The sequence below is a fragment of the Sceloporus occidentalis genome, unplaced genomic scaffold (assembly GCF_023333645.1).
Source record: "Sceloporus occidentalis isolate IW3139 unplaced genomic scaffold, rSceOcc1.0.p SCAF_120, whole genome shotgun sequence".
NCBI lineage: Eukaryota > Metazoa > Chordata > Lepidosauria > Squamata > Phrynosomatidae > Sceloporus > Sceloporus occidentalis.
Genome location: NW_028317100.1, coordinates 46,702 through 66,563, shown reverse-complemented (window position 1 = coordinate 66,563; position 19,862 = coordinate 46,702). Strand labels below are relative to the sequence as shown.

Sequence of the window (19,862 nt, the reverse complement as noted above, 5' to 3'; positions counted from 1 at the left end):
CCTGGACCTGCCTTTTTGCCGCCTGCCCTCTGACCGTTGTCCCGTTTATTGTTCTCCTGTCTGCCGCTTGGCTTGTATATGTATACCGACTATGTCATTTGCTGCCTGCCTTCTGACATCTGGACTGTTACCATCACTCCTTTCCTGGACCTCATGCCATCACTCCTACCCAGGTGTCTGCTCTTCTGCTTATCTCATTTGGGTCAGTGACGTTCGCAAGTTGACCTACCCGTCTACTAGCCCCATCTACAAACCTTACACATATACAGTTTCTATGGTAACAACCTACTTTTGTGTCAGATGGCAATTGAGCATTCCCAGAAATTTATTTTTTTCCGGGAGGGGTTGTACTTTATACGATACGATTCTAAGGCTGCATATAAATGTGTCTAATTCAGTAGCAGCTTTAAAGAATAGACCCTCCTTGGCATTCAATAACAATGTGTTTCAGACTTCAGTAGAACACCTTCACTGTATAATCCTCAGTTCATTCAAATCCTTACTACAACCATGTGGATACCGTTCAGTGTCAGATATTGTTATTCGGGTTACCTTGGTTTACTCTGATCCGGTATACATAGAGTGGTTTAGAGACGTATGTCATAGCAGTTCATTATTCTGCGCTTTGGTTCTTGTTCTTCTTAATCCATTTGCTTGCTCTTGAGTTAAGGAGTAAACTATAAATGAGAAAACCAGGAATGTCAATATTTACAACGGATCAGGTGATCAATAACCAGTAGACACCAGGTTACGTTTAATTAGCTGTTGGATTAGTTGCTCCTAAACACTCAGATGTGGTTACTGAGGCTCGCCTGAAGTATTAAACAGGCTTTGTGAGCGTCTTAGAGACATGCTTTGTTTAACAGGGTGTGTATGTGTATGCGCGTGTGTATGGTAAGGGTCGACCCGTATTGGTAGCGCACGCTGTTGTCAAAGCAGTAATAACAGACTCTGTTAGAATAAAACCAGTCATTTCGTGATCTTTTTTTTTTTTTTTAAGTTTGCTGAATGATTCTGACTTTTTTCCGTTGAACTGCAACAATAATGCGCCCTAGGAACCCTGGAAACAAAGCGGAACTTTAATGATTTCTCACCAGCGGTTTTTGTTAAATATAATTGAAGGGTCTGTAAGCTGTTTTCTGTGTTCTGTGTTGAATGAAAATAAAGACAGGCATTTCTAATAATGTTGAAGGGTAATCACACTGTGTGATTGTCAGATACTCGATTACTAAACTGCACTCATAGAACAGAGGATGACTCGGCTCTGGATTTTCATTCTCCATACAAAGCCCCCCTTTTAACAGCGTCTATACCATGGCACACCATGAGGCTCTATTCTTCAGTCTACCCAAACCCTATTTTTTTTAGACAAAAAGATTTTTTAAGTATTTCAATGCTTGATGAGTATTCATGTGTACCTTTGCTCGATTATAATACGACGCTCCAAACGTAGGATTTTAATGAAAGAGAAAAAGAATAGGCTTGAATGTGACAACCATGTTGGGGGGGGGGCAAACTGGTGTGTTTGCCACTCACTCATATGTACACTTACACTCTACCACTTACTTACTTACACTCTGCTACTCACTCGTATGTACGCTTACACTCTGTCACTTACTCATATGCACACTTACACTCTACCACTTACTCATACGCACACTTACACTCTGCTACTCACTTGTACACACATATATGTAAGCAAAAGATGTGCAGGTTGGGGGGCTAATAAAGTGTTTTATTAAGGACAGATAGGGCTTTCTTTTGAGACCATCTTATGACTTAACCCTTTGTTTATTTTTTTATATGCAATAATGCTTTTATTGCATTTATTACATTATTTTCTTATTACTTTATTTTCAGCACTATGTTTGAAAGTGCTGTGAATAAAGTGCTCCAGTGGGTTAAGGCCACAGAGAGACCAGGTCCCCAATCTTCTTCTTCTGAGGCTGCACTCCCCTAAGGGGATATGCAGCCTCTTCCTTCCCTCCCAGACCAATGTTAAGGGAGGGCCGGATCTTCTAGGTACCCAGCTCAAGAGAAGACCCTCTAAAATCTTCAAGTGGAGATGCTAAAACACTCAACCCCCCCCACCACCACCACCAAAAAGCCAAGTCTTTGGGGACCCACCTTCGCTGTGGCATTTTCAACGCGTTCCAAACTAAAAACAAAAAATCAAAGCCACACGTGCCCCAAACATGAGGTGATTTTGTGCCAATTGGGCGGTTCAGCAAACCTTTTTCTGGATAGCGTCGCTCGTGAGGCTTCCAGGAAAGCCATGTTGCTGTGATTAATCGACTGTGCGGCGGTGCCTGCGGATCCGAGGTCTGAATAGAAGACAGCCCTCTGGAGCTGGGAGCAATGTCTCCTAAACACTTTCTACTGTAGCATTTTTCTTTAAAGACCTTTAATTGATCATTTGAAATCAAGCTGGCTTCTAACTTGTTTTAGGCTTACAACTGGAAAGTACGTTAACAGCTAAATAGTACCTCTAGAGGCACATATGCGCTATATGTGTGCGTATCATCCCATTCCTGCTAAGGGGGTATACAACAACCTAGCTGCACCCAGTTCTCCTGCTTGGTCAGGATCATTTTAATGATAATATCTCTTTTTATTTCAGATTCAGGGCTGAAACCAACAATGGAAGCAGAAGCATCCATCTCCTTCCTCACCTCGGCGGCTGCAGGCAGCTCGTGGAGTCATTCCATAATTGCTGGGCTGTCCTCATGGGTGAAGAGGGCTCTCTTTAAACGGACGGCTTCATCAAACAAATCCCAGGTCTGTTTTACTGAAACTCTCTAAGTTACAATTTTGACTCATTGCCTAATAACTAAGTAATGCCTGCTTCAAGTTTTGGTGCGTAAAACTGCACAGGGGTCCACGCAAAGTGGTCTCCAACATGCTTTAAAAATAAATTAATTCCATCCCCTACCGCAGCCTAAACCTTGTTAGGGGAAACAGCCAACATAACTTTATTCCAGGAAAGCTCTGGACCAGGCAGCAATAATTAATGCAGGTTTTGCTTGACATGTCTTCACAGTTTATTATCCAGGCAGACACTCTGACCTTAGAATATCTATCAAGGAACAGACTTCATTAGCATTGCCATAAAAAATACTAGACGATGTCTAGGTGATGAAGAGAATCACTTTAATTTTGATCTTTCACTAAAATACGTCGTAAATTCAGGTCCTACTGCAAATATATTTTCTTGAAATTATAGTGTATAGGGTCAGTGAGCAGAGAATTCAGTTAAAAAAATAGTTTTGTTGAAATCCAGAGGAAGCTACGCTATTGCACCCCGGCTATTGTTAAACCACAAATCCTATTATCTCTAACAAGCCCCTGGTGACATCTTTATGGCACAGAATGTGTAAAACTGAAAAAAAAGGAAAAAACATTCTGAGGCCAGTTTAGATAATTTCTATAGTAATATTCTCTCTTATCGTTACATTTACATAGCAAAGCCACAAGGCTGGTATTGGTAGAGCTGATTTTAACATGTCGGATACTGAAAACCATTTCATAGATTCTTGTTGCAGTCCTGTTTGTTATATCTGTATAGAACAGAGGTTTAGCATACATACATATATGATACATATGATATCTGAGTGGTCCCCCATTTCTGTAGAATCCCCCCCCCATGCATTAGCCCCTTTCCTCCACTGATCGTTGGATGTGGCTTTGGCCGCACACATCACCTGCTTGTCAGTGGACACACAAACCGTACTTGCCTCCAGCTTTCATGGGGTCTAATGAGCATGGCTGGGAACTCCCATGGTTTGACCCCGAGTCTCAAGGCTTTCGCCCCAATTTCTGGGTCTCGGGGTACGGGGCAGATTCTTAGGATCACACAGTCTGGAGCTGACTGTGTCCTGTTCTACACTGCTGCAATCATATAGAAAGCTCCCAATTGGTGCTTTTGCTATCAGTATATTATGGTTGAAATCCCTGCTTGAGCGCGGTTGACCCAATTAACTGCTGACAAATCAAGGTTTTCATGAGGACCGGTATTAGAGCCATTTGTTTAGCAAATTTGGGGAGTCACTACATAGATACACTGTGAAAGGGTTAATATTTCAATATTCTCAGGGTCAGCTCATTTAGAAAGTTTCCAGATATTTCAAGAGAAACCCATGTTCATGCAAGAAAACATTTCAGTGGAAGCGCTTTCCTGACAATCATTGGTTACTTCACGCAGCCAAAATGGAGAGTGCTCCAGAGCTGCAGCTTCTCCTAAAAGTAGCTCTGTCTTTAGCTATTGAATGCTAAGTACTTAATGTAAGTATCTTAGTGAGTAGTAAGTACTATAATATGCATTCTTGTCGGTTGGGATGCATGGGGCTGGCTAAAGGCTTACAAAAATATTTTTATTAAAATAAATTAAAACTTTTATTTTGCTTCCTATAGCGCCAAGATGCTACAGAGCCAGTGAATGGCGTCATATTCCAAAAGTGTGCGTCTGTAAGTATGATTGGCTCAAGTTTTTTTGGGTTTTTTTTTGGGCAAGACCGTATACCAGTATGCCAAACCTCATCCAGGGTCAACATTTCATGTTTAAGTTTCATCCCTGTTTTGTACTAAATGTATAGATTTTATAAACTTCTTACATTTTCATTTATTGTAATAATTGTTCTATAATACTTCGTCTTCAGTCCCATTTACTGTATTTTCTTTATTTTGCTTATATTTTCCAATATTATAATTTTGACCAATATGGCCGACAAAATCCCTTTTTGTTTTTTTCTACTACTTAGAATGGATCGGACTTCCATTTTGCTATTTTTTTTTCATTTAATAAAACACTTAACCAACCGAAACAATTTCACAAGTTTATAAATGAAAACGTAATAGCGAATTTACCGTTGTAGCTCTCATGCTGGAGAAACCTTCTCCTCGATTTAGCAAACCCTGCTGTCTATTTCTAAGCCGTGACAATTTTGCATTGATTACATTTCAGTGTTAATTTATCTACTTCACTTGTTACTCTTGATGAATCTAAACACCTTTTACTGACAAAGTAATCATTATGCAAATCTGTTTGTTTCTGCCGGATAATTTTAGACTTTACGTTATAAGCACGTTATTATTTCGCTGGAACGAGACGGCAGGAGACAGTCTCCCGTATTCTCTTTCAAGCTGCTTGCCCTCCTTCTCACAATACCTGCCTACAATACAACATCGCAAACGTACGATGCCTGCTAATTGAAGTTCTACCTTTCCTTAAAGATGCTGTTCCACTTAGGCAACACATTGCGTGTAGCCTCTACTAAAATAAACCTTATTTACGGTCTTCTCTCTCTCCGTTAAAGGTTTTAGTATATAAAAGCAACACAAAATCCTTTAAGAAGCCTTTTCAGTTTCTATAGCAATAACCTGCTTTTGTGTTTGCCAGACAATTAGGGGTTCCTGGCAAAAGAACAATTGAATGAGGCAAAATTTCACTTAATTAATTAATAGTTTTTTTTTGAAGGCTTTAGACATTCTAGGACTTGGTTTTCTAATGCCGCATCTAGCTATAGAGGTGTCAAATCTTGCAGAGTAGGTGGAACAGCACCTTTAATTGGAACTGTGAGCTATACTTTCTTGTTTTTGATGCTGATATCTGTCAACTCCTGGGATTTGCCCAGAAGACCCATCTATCTATCTATCGGCTGTCAGACAACATTGGGACAGGCAAGCACCTTTGTCTACAACAAAGCCCCGGCTCCTTTCTCCACAAATGATGACTGCTTAGAGTTTCAGCCCTTTTTGGGCCAGCTTTCACTCTTTGTGCTGCCGTTTGAAAGAGAATAATGGAAACAGATGTGACGTTTATTTCAGATTTATTTCCTGCAAATTGTAAAGAGCTCGGTCAGTGGGATCCAACATCTCGGTGAAATATGACTGGTCTTGTTTTTTTTTTTAAAAAGTAAATGTAAGAATTTATTATGGTTGTCTTATAAAAAATATTAACCTACAGTTCACCCTCAAGGTTACCCGTCATATACAAGAAAATATATTTAGCTGTGAATTGTCTTGTCGATAACATAGATTTTATAATTTTCCATATTAAGTTATTGCAATGGTCTAAAGGGCTGGTCTTACCACCATGCATCTGTCTGGGGCATTTAAATGAGGGGGCATTCGCCAGGGTCACATAACATGATGTCACAAGACCTGGAAAGTATATAAAAGCTGCTCTAAAGAGGGCTGTGCGCATGGTCAGTAGAAAGGTATAGTGTGTGTGTAATACTGAGCAGAATTCACAAAGGGAAGCATATATACATACACAGACTATATGGACAAAAGTATTGGGACATCTGACCATTACACCAACATGGACTCTTATGTCATTGCATTCTAAATACTTAGACATTAATATGAAGTTGGTCTCCCATTGTAGCTATTCCAGCTTCCACTCCTCTGGGAAGGGTTTCCACAAGTTCTTGGAGCGTTTTTTGGGAATTTTTGCCCATTCATCCAGTAGAGCATTTGTGAGGTCAGGAACTGATGTAGGACGAGAATGTTTTTCTCACAATCTCCATTCCAGTTCATCCTCCATGGTGTTCCTGTGTATCAGCTTACATTTTAGATACCTGCCCCCCCCTACTTGCATGTGGCCTGAACTGTCTCACTAGTAGTACGAGATCATGTAACATTCTGTTGCATTACGTTGTTGAGTACTTGCCACGCAGTGTGGGCTGCTCCAGTGTCATAGGGAACTCAAAAGGCATGTTGCTTCCAAGGTCATGCTGGTTTGGTTTATAGAAACTGGACCAGCCCAGTAGACGGTTGCCCCTCAGTCAGGCGCCCCTCACTAGTGGACCTCATACACAAAACAATGAAGAATACTAATCCAAAGACTCTCTGATTAAGAAGAAGACCAATTAATGACTGTGCAATAGAATGTAGCACCATATAATCATCATCAGCAAATATAATGTATTCTATTCTATTGGTTTGCTTCAGGTAGAAAACCAAGGAGACCTTCAGATCGCATCCATCACCCTGCTCACCCACAGCACAGTTGTGTCATCTTCCCCAGCAAACATATCTAATCTCATTCTCCAGGATAACACTACCGGCCTCGTTGTTAGAGATGTCACTTCAAACAGCGGCAGCACCGCTGATGGAACGCAGACGTACCACAAAGAATTTCTAAAAGGTGACAAATCATTCCTTGATGCGTCGTGGAGGTTTTCCCGCCGCTGTGGTTCAGTGGCGGGTAATATGGTGATTGGAAGCTTGAAGGGGTTGTGGAGCCGTGTTTGTGCTCAGCTCTATGTATTTTCACACAAGTCGCACAAAATGTTTTCATAAGGGCATGAATCTATATCAGGGAATTTACAGAGCCAGCGATTTTGGAGAATGGCACAGCACTTCCCATCTGCACTTGTAATCCCTGTAGTTTATTCTTCAATAGGACTATATTCATAGCCGCCGTGGCACTGTACAGGTCAAAGATTTGCCGGTAGCCGTCTACATCACATAAGAATATGTATTACTGTTAAAATGAGCCCAATGCTTTATGTAATGGTGTAACAGATTACATATAGATTTCAGAAATCTATCTTTTTTTTACCATTTGTGCATAATATGGGAGCACCCAGCTACCTTTTGATGGAAAGTCATCTGCCAGCCTTTGTCAGGAGGGAGACAGCACAAGAGTAGGGGATTTGAGAGTAGGACGCTGATTATTATGTAACATTTGCCAAATAACTGAGCTTCCCCGAGTAAAATAGTACTTTAATCTGAAACCGGGGCCCTTGCCCTGAAAAGCAAAGATCTTTGCCCATAGTCATGCATTAAAGCATTGGGTCCAAACGCAAACCTATGGGGGAAATATGGTCCACTTACAGATCCGTTGTTTTATTATTTCCATTAGCACTTGTCTTTGGGTCACATGACAAGCAGCGTGTGAACATTTGAAATGATTAGGGCATTAATTTTGGTAGTGGGCAATGAACAATATTAGGACAATTTTTTCTAATTCTGCAATTAGTTGTAAAAGTGAGGCATTCAGGTGAATAGGTGGAACAGCACCTTTAGAACCCGTATACAGATCTCTAATAACACGAGTGCGCCATTCATATACACAGACATCAGTCTTCACTGGGAAATCTTTTTCAGTCCCTACATGAACCATTTATCCTCTGTTTTGCCAAACTGTTCATTTAAAACCCTAACATGTTAATCTTCCCCTTTGTCCGTGAGGTTTTTTTTTTGTAATGTGTGTATGTTGTGATGTAGACCCCAAGAGACCTATTCACTAAAGAGACAGTTGGCAGGGGAATTGTGGTTTTAACTCTCATATTTAACTTTTTGTTATGAATGGCCAACAGTGGCCGAGACTTGGAATAACTCTCACTGGTTTAACTATACATTATACAGTACCAAGCAGAAGCTTATTGGGCATGGTCCTGCCTAATGTATAGGAGCTGGATCTCAACTCTTCTGACCAACTCACATGCCCATGTCTGGTTGTCTAGTAGGAGGCAGTGAAGACATCTGCCTCCGACAGCTTAGATAGTGTCCATCGCCTGTACCATTTGTCCATCTAATGCAGTTATGAGAGGCAGTAGACCATGGCCCTAAATCCTTACGTACCAGATATAAGAGTATGTGTGGCAAAGCAAGCAGCTTGATCTGGGACTCCAGATTATTATTAATAATAATAATAATATAATATATAATAATTATATTCAAGTGTAGAATACAGGAAACTATGATGTAGGAAAGGGCTTCTTTCTGATTCTTGTTTTATTACAGCTGGAGACTTTTTCCTTGTAAACTACACCGCGTCACTGAACATGAAGAATGTCAAAGACGGACTGAAACTTTCATTACCCGCTCACCTAACGTTCCTGAACTCATCGCAGGTAAGGCTTGCTAGCGGCTCTCGTATTTTGGCTCACACACTGACATTGTTATCCTGCAACGTGATCTAAAATGAATCCCGGCGAAAGCCTTCCTGTTATATGATCTCACAAGCGAAGCACGGTTTATCCTTTGCCGAGTTTTGTACCCAACAGGACTATGTAGTTGAATATTAACCACGAGCAGCAGACATAAGTTAATAATAAGCTTTTTGATTCTCAGGTTGAGGTAGAAGTTAAAATTCTTGAACTCTGTGTTTAAATTGTGTTTGGTTTAATGTTTCTGTTCTAATAACCTTTTCTCTTCCGAAATAGGTGCCGGCGTCTGTTAGCTATGTGGCTAACTTTATAATAACCGCAAAACAAAATGTAAAGGTAATCAATACGACAGATGTTAAAAATAAAGAGTGAAGTGACTTTTTCTTTAAAATAAACGTTTTTACGTTCAGGAATTGTGACCTGTAGCTGGAATAGGCCAGAAGGTAGACGACGATGTTCTTCTTGCCTGTGAATGTGGAAATAAAAAAAATTCTCTGGATAATAGGATAGCCGAAATAGAATATTTCTGTTTTCAACTTTTTGGAATTGGTTACATCTCTAGCTGTGAACAGATGACCCTTTTCAGCGCCTTTGAAAGCGTTCCTGGTGGGAAAGATCTATTTTAAATAAAATAATATGGAATTATGGTGCTTTGCCGTGATAATTCTGCTAAAACTATGAATGGTCTTCCTCGCGTTCTCCAGATCTCCTGTATTGGTGGCTTCTATGATTAATTTCAATATATAGGTACCTGCCCCAGACCCATAACTCCAGCCCATATAAATGCATTTAGTAACAGACCACGACATCATTCTCCCCGCAGGTGTTTCCGGATCATGGCATGCATGGCGTTGGGTTTGTGGTTGCGTTCGTAGCGTCGTTCCTTGTGACGTGCTGCGTTCTTCTTATACTTTACTATACAAAACGACTGAAATGGAAGTTTTTGGTAAGTAAATCGTCTAATCAGTCCTTTAAACGTGATCTGCTTTTTTCCCCATCCATAATATATGTTAATTATTGTCAGTTTAGCTCCATGATGAGAATTTATGTGCAGCTTTCTGAATGCTTATTTGTACAAACATGGAACCATACCTGGGAACTCCATACCTGGAGACTCCGGGTGAAGCGCGGGAGCGGCATTGTGGCACGCCCCATTCCCCGCCCACTTCCCCATAAACAATGGTGTGTCCTGCGACATCAGCAGTACCGCCCACAGCGTCAGCAGGACCGCCCCCCGGCATCAGTGGGACCTCCTACCCGCATCCCGCAAGGGGGGCTCCGGGTAGCCGGAGCCAGAAAGATTAGTAAAATGAATTAGTTAAAGGGAATGATGACCGGATTCCAGCATCATTCCGATAGGGCCTTATACTGGCTAGATTGTAAATTTATGGTTTTCTTCCTTCTTTATGAATTTTAAGTCATGCCGATAGATCCCACCCATAACATGCCGAATGTATCTAATTTTATGCAATGAAAGCAGCAAAAAAAGACCCATTCCTAGATAATTTATTTTGAAAATACTTGTATATATGGCAAATAATATCTGCCTCGCTAGGCTTGCTTTGTTTTTTTTCTGCAGGGTGCATTATAATTTCTGTTTCATGCTGACCCACCGAGTCATTTTTGCAGATTCAGGAAGAATTTCATTATAATGACAGATACCCAGCGGTTACGCATCCTTAGCAAATATATCAACTACCCTTTATTTTCTACAATAATATTTTTATTCTGTAAATTCAGGGGAATTTCCAGAAAATGAACTGCGAGCAAAGATTGGACAAATCGCAGATTAACGCGCGTGATAATGTCACCGAAGATTTCATATCGATGGACATGATGATTGACGTCCTGGCTTTTGAAGAGCCTGAGAACATGCTCCAAGCTCTGGATGAGTGAGTATTCACGCTTCGCTCCTCTGTGGCCAACAACAAAAAAACATTGATTTCGTAAATATAATTAGACCCCTCGGGGCATTTTTAGCCCACTTTTATCGATAGTAGCTCATGAAATAAACACCGTGCTCCGTAAATTAATATTCAGAGACGTGAGAGAACAACGGGAAATTGCCTTGGTGTATTAACAGGTTCCAGACCACTGTTTTATTTTGCATTTTTTTTTAATTTTAAACATTAACACTTTAATGATAACGTATCCACACACCTCATATTAACAACAGAATGTCCATAACGTTTACGAGGAAATGCAGATGTGTAACGGGGATATTGGTTGGGGAAACACAATGGGTTATGAGAACCACAATGCTCATATGTCTAGTGTCTCTGGGCTTTAAAAGAATTAAAATAAAAGAACATTTATAAATCTAAAACTAAGTTGTCCAGCCATTTGTAGGTGACAAGTTTGAGATCATAGGGTGTTATGCCTAAAGAAAACCCCATCAACCCTTTTCTCACATACGCTGGACCAGATTGTGCTAAGCCACAGACATAAATGTGGTTGTGAGGACTGCTCGAGAACGTCGGCAGCTATACATGAAGCCCTTAAAAAAAAAATTATTGCTATAGCAAAGTATTATTAGTAAGGGTGATTGTAGGTATTCAAGCATCTGCTTTTCTGTGTTTAATACATTTACATAGACTAGGTTCAGAATGACTGTCGGAAAGTTGTTCTCCTTAACCCATTCCTACAAAGGCTCCCAATCCCACCAAAGGGAAGAACAGACAGAACTTCATAATAATAGTGCTTTTTACTAATACGATACACAACGGTGTGTGCATATGTAAAGATATACAAAATATATATATATATATATATATATATATATATATATATATATATTTTAGTGATCTACTTTAAAATTCTGCTAATTTTAAAACAAGAATACTTTATAAACCCCTTCATAACTTTTCTGGCATCTTTGTCACGTGATTGCCCAACCACGATTTTCACAATTCTCATTTTAATGTATCCAAATAAATAATATATTGCAATTTTTGAAAGGCTTTCTTTTGAAGCCACATCCCAACATATAACCAGTCATATGAAATAAATGAAATGTGACTGAGTAGGTTAAAATATATTTGTTTTTCCCTGCACTTTTTATTCTACCAACTAACCTAATACTAAACTGCCACAAAATATCCTGTGTTAAAATAAAAAGTAAAATCGACTGTGCCACTGGGCTTTTTTAGTGCTCGGTTTTCTTAGAATTGACTAATTCCATTAGCGATCCACACACGGATGCGCATGTTTGCGTATCATTATTGGATTAATCTTTTTTTTTTTTTGCTTAGCTGTTGAAATTTATATCACGGTCATTTATTTAACTGATGTGTGCCTGTCGTGTTACCGTTAACGTGGTTTACAGCTGTTGTCGTGGGTGTAATGTGCTGAAGCTAATAAGCTGTCGCTCGGAAGATGTCTCTTCTATATAATTCTTTGTTTCCATGTCACAGAGAGTTGTGAATTTAGAGTTCTTGGCACAAAACGATGATAGTTGTGGAATCACTAAAGAAATCTTCCTGCTGATTCCACCTGCCTTACACATCATACTAACACTCCAGCCTACCCTACTATCCTGTTAATCCAACTATCCTACTGATATTTTAGGTTGGTTTTTTTTGCTTTAAATGCTAAAAAATCATAGTCAACGGTCATTACTTCCCATCAGCCGATTTTAGTATATTGGGCATAAAACGATATTTAATGTTATTTTTTTCGTTCCACCAAATACCATGTTGAATAATATAAATAAAGCCCTAACAAAGTCCGCTTAGATGTGAATTAGAAATCTGGTTGGCTTACCGTAGAACATCAGGGGTGATGGAGCTGGACTCTGGGTTAAAGTCTGGCTGAAGACCACACTTGGTCGCCCAACTATGTTCAACATACACCCGAATTAACAGACCTAAAGATTATAACATATGAATGCTTAACTTTTTTTTGTGCAAGTGACATTTCGATGTTCTGCTTTGTCTTCAGCGCAGAAATAGCGAACCTGACGCATGTAGATTCCTCTTTGGAAGCCTGCCGCATGCGTATTTACAAAGATTCGACAGAGATACTCCTCAGAAACATGGCGTCTACCTCAAATCTTTCGTCTCAGGGGGAGAAACAGTTAAATAATGTTCTGAGTGAGCATTGGATGAACCTGGAGAACAGAATTCAGGAAGAGCGTCAGAGGAAGATGGTGGCTTTGACCGCCGAATGTAATCTGGACACCCGAAAACAAATGGACATGCAGTATCGCAAACAGAAGGCAGCAAGTGACGAGGCTGAAGACCTAATGAAGCACGTTGGAGAAAAGGTAACTTTTTTTGTGGGCTAAAATGATGTTTAATAGAAAATATGACCTTTAAACTGCTACAGACAGAAATTCATAGGAGCCCAACCATACCTTCTTATAGCCAATCAATTAAACCATTTTAGTGTTGTCTTCTGAAGAACATTTTGGACCCATCCCAACTCTTTGTCTTTATGGCAACATTAATGAAGTCCATTCCGCATACGTTCGTTAGTCAGAGTGTCTGGCTGCGTGATCAAGACTGAGCCATTCTGTTGTTTAAGGAGGCAGGGTGTTTGTCTAGTAGATTATGCAAAAACAGAATGAAAAGAAAAACAGAGCAATATTTAGAAAACGGATTTTGAATCTGATGCTAGTTATACAGTTGGTGGGACTTCCCCTTTAATATCTGAGCAAATAACGAATTCAGTGCATAAATATCATGGTAATATTTGGCAATGTAGCCTATGAATCCAGTGATACTCACGTCATGTATGCTGGCAAACCATATACTTAAAAATAAAGTCTGATTAGAGGCATGGTATACTTTTCTTGGAACAAGAGAGAATCTTGAGAAAAGGCTACAAATGGTATTTCATGAAAATGGTCTTTTTTCCTTTTTTTTATTCTTTATTTTTTTTTTTTTTTTCTTTACACTGCTTCAAAACAATCCTTCACAAGTGTAATAAGATCAATAATTATTTTTCAAAGTTTACGAGTAACTCTTGACATTTACAGAAACCTTTCTAAAAATATTGTACCCTCTTTGTATTTAATAGAAACATTTGGTTTATAATGTATGGCACCTCCATAAGGCTTTTGCCTCTACCAATGGAATAGGTCACTCGTAGCGAATAAGTCTTCTTTGTCACTTTGGAAGAAGACTACGCTGCTAACTGACCCTGAAGCCGTTTTCATTCTTAAAGGTCTTCTTAAATACCACCAAGCACAAAAAAACCTTCAATTAGCATATCCTAAAATAATATCGCTAATGCCAAATCTTTTTAAAGCACCATAAAGAAGACAAAATATGCCTGGATTTGAGAATGCAAAATAAGATTTGCAATTTTTATTCAGTTAGCACCAACAATTTCCACAGCGCTTTGGGATGGAATTCTATTGCTTCTTTGCTGGCAAATACAATCTTGTAATCTATTAATGTCCTTAAAGACAAAATATTATTATTTTATTGCTTATCGCTATTGAAAGACCCTTAAACCGTTTAGATATTAATGATGTGAAAATGTTAATGGAAAATATATTTTTCTTTGAGCATTTAATACGTTGCTGTATGTACCCATTGCAGTATGGACAAGCTTGGAAAGGTTACAAATAAGTGTATGGGGGGCCAAGGCACAAACTTAAAGCCATTAGAATGAACAATGTAAGGTTTTTTTCTTTTTGCAGTAACAATCTCTAAATAATACTATGGGGTTTATTCACTAAGGGAGACTAGTCATTAGCGTACCTGGGAACTCTTGGGGTTTAGCCCGGAGACTCTGGGATAATCGCTGCTTCTCCATGGTCTCGCGACGTAAGTGGGACCACCCAGGACTTCGTACCCGCATCCTCCAGGTAGCTGGAGCCATAAAGTTCTCAGGTAGGGTCATGAGAGTTGTGGTTCCAACTCCCTCATTCGCTATTGATTATGAAGGGCCAACACTAGCCTGGAGCTAAAGACTGAGCTGGCCCTGAGCTTCACCTACGTCAAAGGGTGAAGAAATCTCACTGATATAATTATAGATTATACAGGGCCAGCCAAGCTCTTCCCGCAGCAGAAACTCAGTTGGGTTGGACTTTTATAATGTATAGTGAGGTCAAGGAGCTGGAAAAAACTCTTCAAACACTCCTACCGACTCCCCCTTTAATGAATATACCCCTTCACTTATACCACCAGGTTCTATATGAGGCACACCAGTATATCTATACAGTAGAATCTTTCGATTTGTAATGGCGTGTCATATTTCCCGCTTATGGTTGCCATTTCTTAGGTGTTCACAGATTACAGGCTCGCTCTAGACAAGCTGCATGGATTAGAACAAGCGGAGATGAAGAGACTTCTCCTGTGTAAACAAGAAGAAGAGTTTGCAAAGGCCTACAGACAGCTGAGCGTCTCCCACAGAAGCGAGCTGCATGGGGTCTTCTTCGGTCAGATGCAGGACTCTCTTTCCAAAAGGAAGATTAAATCCGATGTTCAAAGAGCGCTGATCGAAAACTATTTAAAAATCCAGGTAACGGCGCTCCAACTCCTCCATGGCTGCAGCATTATAAATTCTAATATTGTGATTATCTCTAAGTGTTCTATATGGCAATTAAGTTCATTTTAATAATCATATACATGGTTTTATGTTACTGGTTTTTTTTTAAGTTATTATTATTTATTTTTTATCTTAAATGTGAAATAGTGGACAAGAATAAGAACAAAAGTGACCAATTGTATGTGGGGTTTTCTAAACATTTTAATTTGGAAATATAAAATATAATTTATTCCTAGCTGGAGTCCCTTTAATCCTTTTTCACGTTTAGGTTACAGCGTTAGTAAGCAGGATAAAACCATCTGTATTTAAGAGAATATATATGATATATTTTAGTCTGGCATGTGCCCAGAGGCCGAGCTGGCGATGACAAGGTGATCCTGGCACTTTAAGGCATGTTACATTTTTATACGCCGGAGTGGCAGATTGGGGGAGTATCGGGGCACTGTTGGCCAGCGGCCAGTGTGCCAGATGGTCAGTGTCTGTATCAAAGCAGGAGATACTCAATGCTCTGTTAATTTGTTAAGATGACAGCCGCTTCTCATTTTCCCTATTTAAAGGCTGGATCATGCCCAAGGCTCTTTAGCTTGACTCGGCCGCGCAGATTGTCTTTTTTTGTTTCTTAATGGTAACTTCAGGCAGAGGTCGAAAGACCTTCCAAAAAGACTACTGGGGTTGGACCAAGAGGTGGGTGAAGCTGTGGAGATAGCGAGGAGAATGCAAAGCGAACCGAAGCTGTATTTGTATTCTGTAGACGGTGAATGGTGGACGGTTCCCAGAACTTCTTCTAAACTTATTGGTTCAATAACATGCAACAATGGCAGCACCGTTCCATTTATATACATATTTGACATTTTAGAAGTACGTATGAGCGACTTATCTTTAGGCAGAACGTCCCCTTTAGCTGCTACACCATGTTGGAGAGAGGTATATATCCCCTAAATAATGTTAACCAGGCCTTTTTTTCTGTTGTAAATCTTTTTTTAATGTTTGACATGTTTCTTAATGATTTCAGGAGGAAGAGGAAGATCTTTTTGATTTTATGCAAGCCTATAAAAAGTATCTCACGAGCAAAAGGCTTGCCATTCGAAAGAATTTGCTCTACAACGTCCAGCTATGTGACAGCAGATCCCGCTGCCTGTTAAACACGGCAGCAACGCAAATAGCCAGTCTTCTTAACAAGACGGAAAGGTAACCAAAAAATACAAAGGTCGTTTCCGATAAACTCCGCAAAGGATTACGCGTTTGCAATCATTCCAGTTGAGGAGACAGGGATCCATTTGCACAGATGTTTGGAATTACGCATCAGGTTGACAGGTTGGCTGGTTGTTCTGTAACTAGGAGGTTGGTTTTCATCATCTAGGCGTTCAGTTCTCCAACTGAAGTGATCGCATCTCAAAAAGAAGGAGGATGGGAGTCAATATTCTTGAGCATTATAATATTTGCTAGAAAGTAACTTGTGGATGGAGGATTCAGTGCTTTCAAAGAGTAGCAAAACATATGTGGAAAGGTGTGGATGCCTTCTCCAGTTGAAGAAATTGGTGTGTGTGTATGTGTGTGTGTGTGTGTGTGTGTGTGTGTATATGTGTATATATGTATGTATGTATGTATGTATATGTGTGTATATATATATATATATATATATATAATGTATTTATTTATTTATATATATAGTGTGTATCAGAAATACAGGGTGGACGTTAATGTTGGAGATGGCTGATTTTTCACTCCCATCACTCCTGTCTTCCAACGGCATGCTGTGTTCGCTAATCCAAGTTTAATTTTGAAAGGCTAATTTATTATTAGAAATCCCTTTTGCAATTAGGTCACAGATAGAAATGTCCTTGTTTTCCACGACCCCAGACTTTTGAACGGTAGTGTATATTTTGGCTGGGAACATATTAAAATTTTCATATACACACAAACAAAACAATTTTGTAACTTTAAGTAAATCAAATGTTCAGCGTTGCAATTTCATGACCGAGCATATGCCCAGTGACACATTTTCTCTTTTATCCATCAATATAACAGATGGTTTTTACATTCAGATACGTTTTTTAAGCGCAGCTTGGAAGATAGAGGTAAATGAATGAGTTTCTCATTCATTTGGTTTAAAGCTGTTAGGTGTCATTCATCTCTCAATGTGCATCAAGGCTTTATTGGAATTATTTTATTTAGCTTAATATAAATCCATCATCCAGAAGAATAGCGATGGATCACCTTTTGGCTGCAGCCTGTGGGGGATAATGGGACTTGTAGTTCCTCAACAGATGCTTTGCCACAGGTCACCTACAAAGGTTCTAGAACAAATACTAAACATCTTAAGTAATCTTTCAAAAAATGACAGATGTGGGAATTATGATGGAAACTGGTGGGAATAAACAATTTAATCTTCTAGCTCTGCATAATCCTTTAGAACAAAAGCAGTTTTAAATTAAAAATCATATATTGAAAAGTGTAGCAAACATTTTTCTTTGGGAAAAATAAATAAAAGCAATTGCATGCCAAGTCACTCTCCCTCCTAAGCACAGCAGTGGTGTTATGAATATATTGAATTACGTGTAGGATATATAGGATTTTATACAGAAAATATGTTTATTGGTTCTGTTGTGGATCAAATGTGACGCAGAATTTAACCTTTTTAATTGCTGATTTTCTTTCCCTTCAAATATTTTTTTATATATATATTTAGTATTTATTTTTAATGTATTTTTTAATACTTTCAGGGCTGGACATATATCTGAGAGCCAAGCAGAGCTTCTGTTACAAAAAGCACAAACTGAAGTCCTGAAGGTGAAGCAAAAATTGGAAAATGCATTGAAAAACAAAAAACGAAAATTACACCAAAAACTTAGCGCCAAGAGAAAACGCCATGTCATACAAAAGGTAATTACGGGGACATCTTTTACTCCAGTTTTGCATAAAATAAGGATGCAAGAATAGTGTGATCTGCTGGAGGATTTTCTTCTGTATTTGCAGTCGTTGATCAATTCTCTCCTTTTTTATCTCCTCTGAATATAAAGTAAGAGCCATCTGGAACTGGTGATAAAATGGAGCTTTATATTTCCATGTAACTCATTTATCCGACGTAACAAGGTCTTAATGAACAGCTAGTTTGGAGATTTAAAGGTAGTTGGATGTTACTATATCACTTTGATTTGTACCTGGGAAAAGTTGGTTACTTGCTCAAGAAAATTGAACAAGAAACAGATTAAAAATTAAAATCCTGAATCTCCTTCAGATTCTTTTACGTTTCAGCAGTGAGTAGGACTACTAAACCATTGTTGATGGCCAGATCCCTACTGGAAATCCTTTACATAAGAGGATCTAGCATTGAGTTAATCCTGATATGCCTTTAAAATCCCAAATGGCTGATATTTAATTACACGCAAGAGATATATAAAGAAAAACAAGGAATCCCAAACCAGATACTTGAGAGTTTGATACCTTTTTTAACGGGCCAATAGATTCCTAGACCGTCACATGGAGTTCATTAGGCTTTTATGATGTGATGTGCAAGCAGACTAAGGAGTGATGAGAAAAAAATGCATAATAATAGAAGGTGTCTTCACAGGGGCGTACCTAGAGTATTTGGCACCCGGGGCGGATCCTGTAAGTGGCACCCCCCCACACCAAATGTAAAGACATCTACAAAATTATGTTAAGAATATTTATTGCACCAATTTGTAAACTGTATTTCAACTGTAAACAACAAGAAATCTGAAAAAATAAATTAATAACTTATAAGTAAAATAAATACGTTTAAATACCATTTACTGAACATATAATAGTGCTTTCTTTAATAACCCTCCAAAAAAAACAGCGTCCAGATTGCCCACATAGAACCTGACCAGCACCCAAATTAAACACACATAGGACGTGCCATCTTTGCCCCCAAACAGCCCAGCATGAGTCAGCATTGTTCCCAAACAGCCGAGTGTACGCCATCTTTGTCCCATGAACACGCTACCTGTGCCATCTTTGTCCCATAAACACCCTGCCTGTGCCATTTTTGTCCCATAAACACCCTGCTTATACCATCTTTGCCTTTTTGACAAATCATCAACTATACACCTATGATTAACACAAACACTTTTACAGTCACTCACTAATTCACTTTCATTCACACAATTCATTCACACAATCATTTATTCTTTCACACAAATTATTTACACATATTCATTGATGCATTCTAACAAATTATTTAATTCTCTCACTCATTCAAACATTTCATCCACACATTAATCCATTCATTTTCGCTCTCTCATTCTGACTCTTTATTTCAATATTCTTGCTACCCTCCTTTCTCCCTATCTACCCATTCTCACCCCCTTCTGCCCTATCTACCCCTTCTCACTCCCTTCTCCCTATCTACCCCCTATCCCCCCGTCTAACTCCCTTCTCCCTATCTACCCTCTCCCCCCTTTGAAGTTCACTTACCTTTCAGGAGTCCTGCGGTGGGGGTGCAAG

At 39.2% G+C, this 19,862-nt stretch overlaps 1 protein-coding gene across 1 annotated transcript in view; it reads left to right on the top strand.

The window, feature by feature from the left end:
- Positions 1–19,862, top strand: part of EVC2 (EvC ciliary complex subunit 2) — a 43,988-nt gene that overhangs the window by 8,479 nt on the left and 15,647 nt on the right. The window contains exons 3-10 of the mRNA XM_089498405.1: positions 2,621–2,778; positions 6,952–7,207; positions 8,752–8,861; positions 10,638–10,789; positions 12,837–13,161; positions 15,129–15,368; positions 16,408–16,583; positions 18,119–18,278. Coding sequence (XP_089354531.1) covers positions 2,621–2,778; positions 6,952–7,207; positions 8,752–8,861; positions 10,638–10,789; positions 12,837–13,161; positions 15,129–15,368; positions 16,408–16,583; positions 18,119–18,278 — 1,577 coding nt within the window. The remainder of the gene's footprint in view (positions 1–2,620; positions 2,779–6,951; positions 7,208–8,751; positions 8,862–10,637; positions 10,790–12,836; positions 13,162–15,128; positions 15,369–16,407; positions 16,584–18,118; positions 18,279–19,862) is intronic.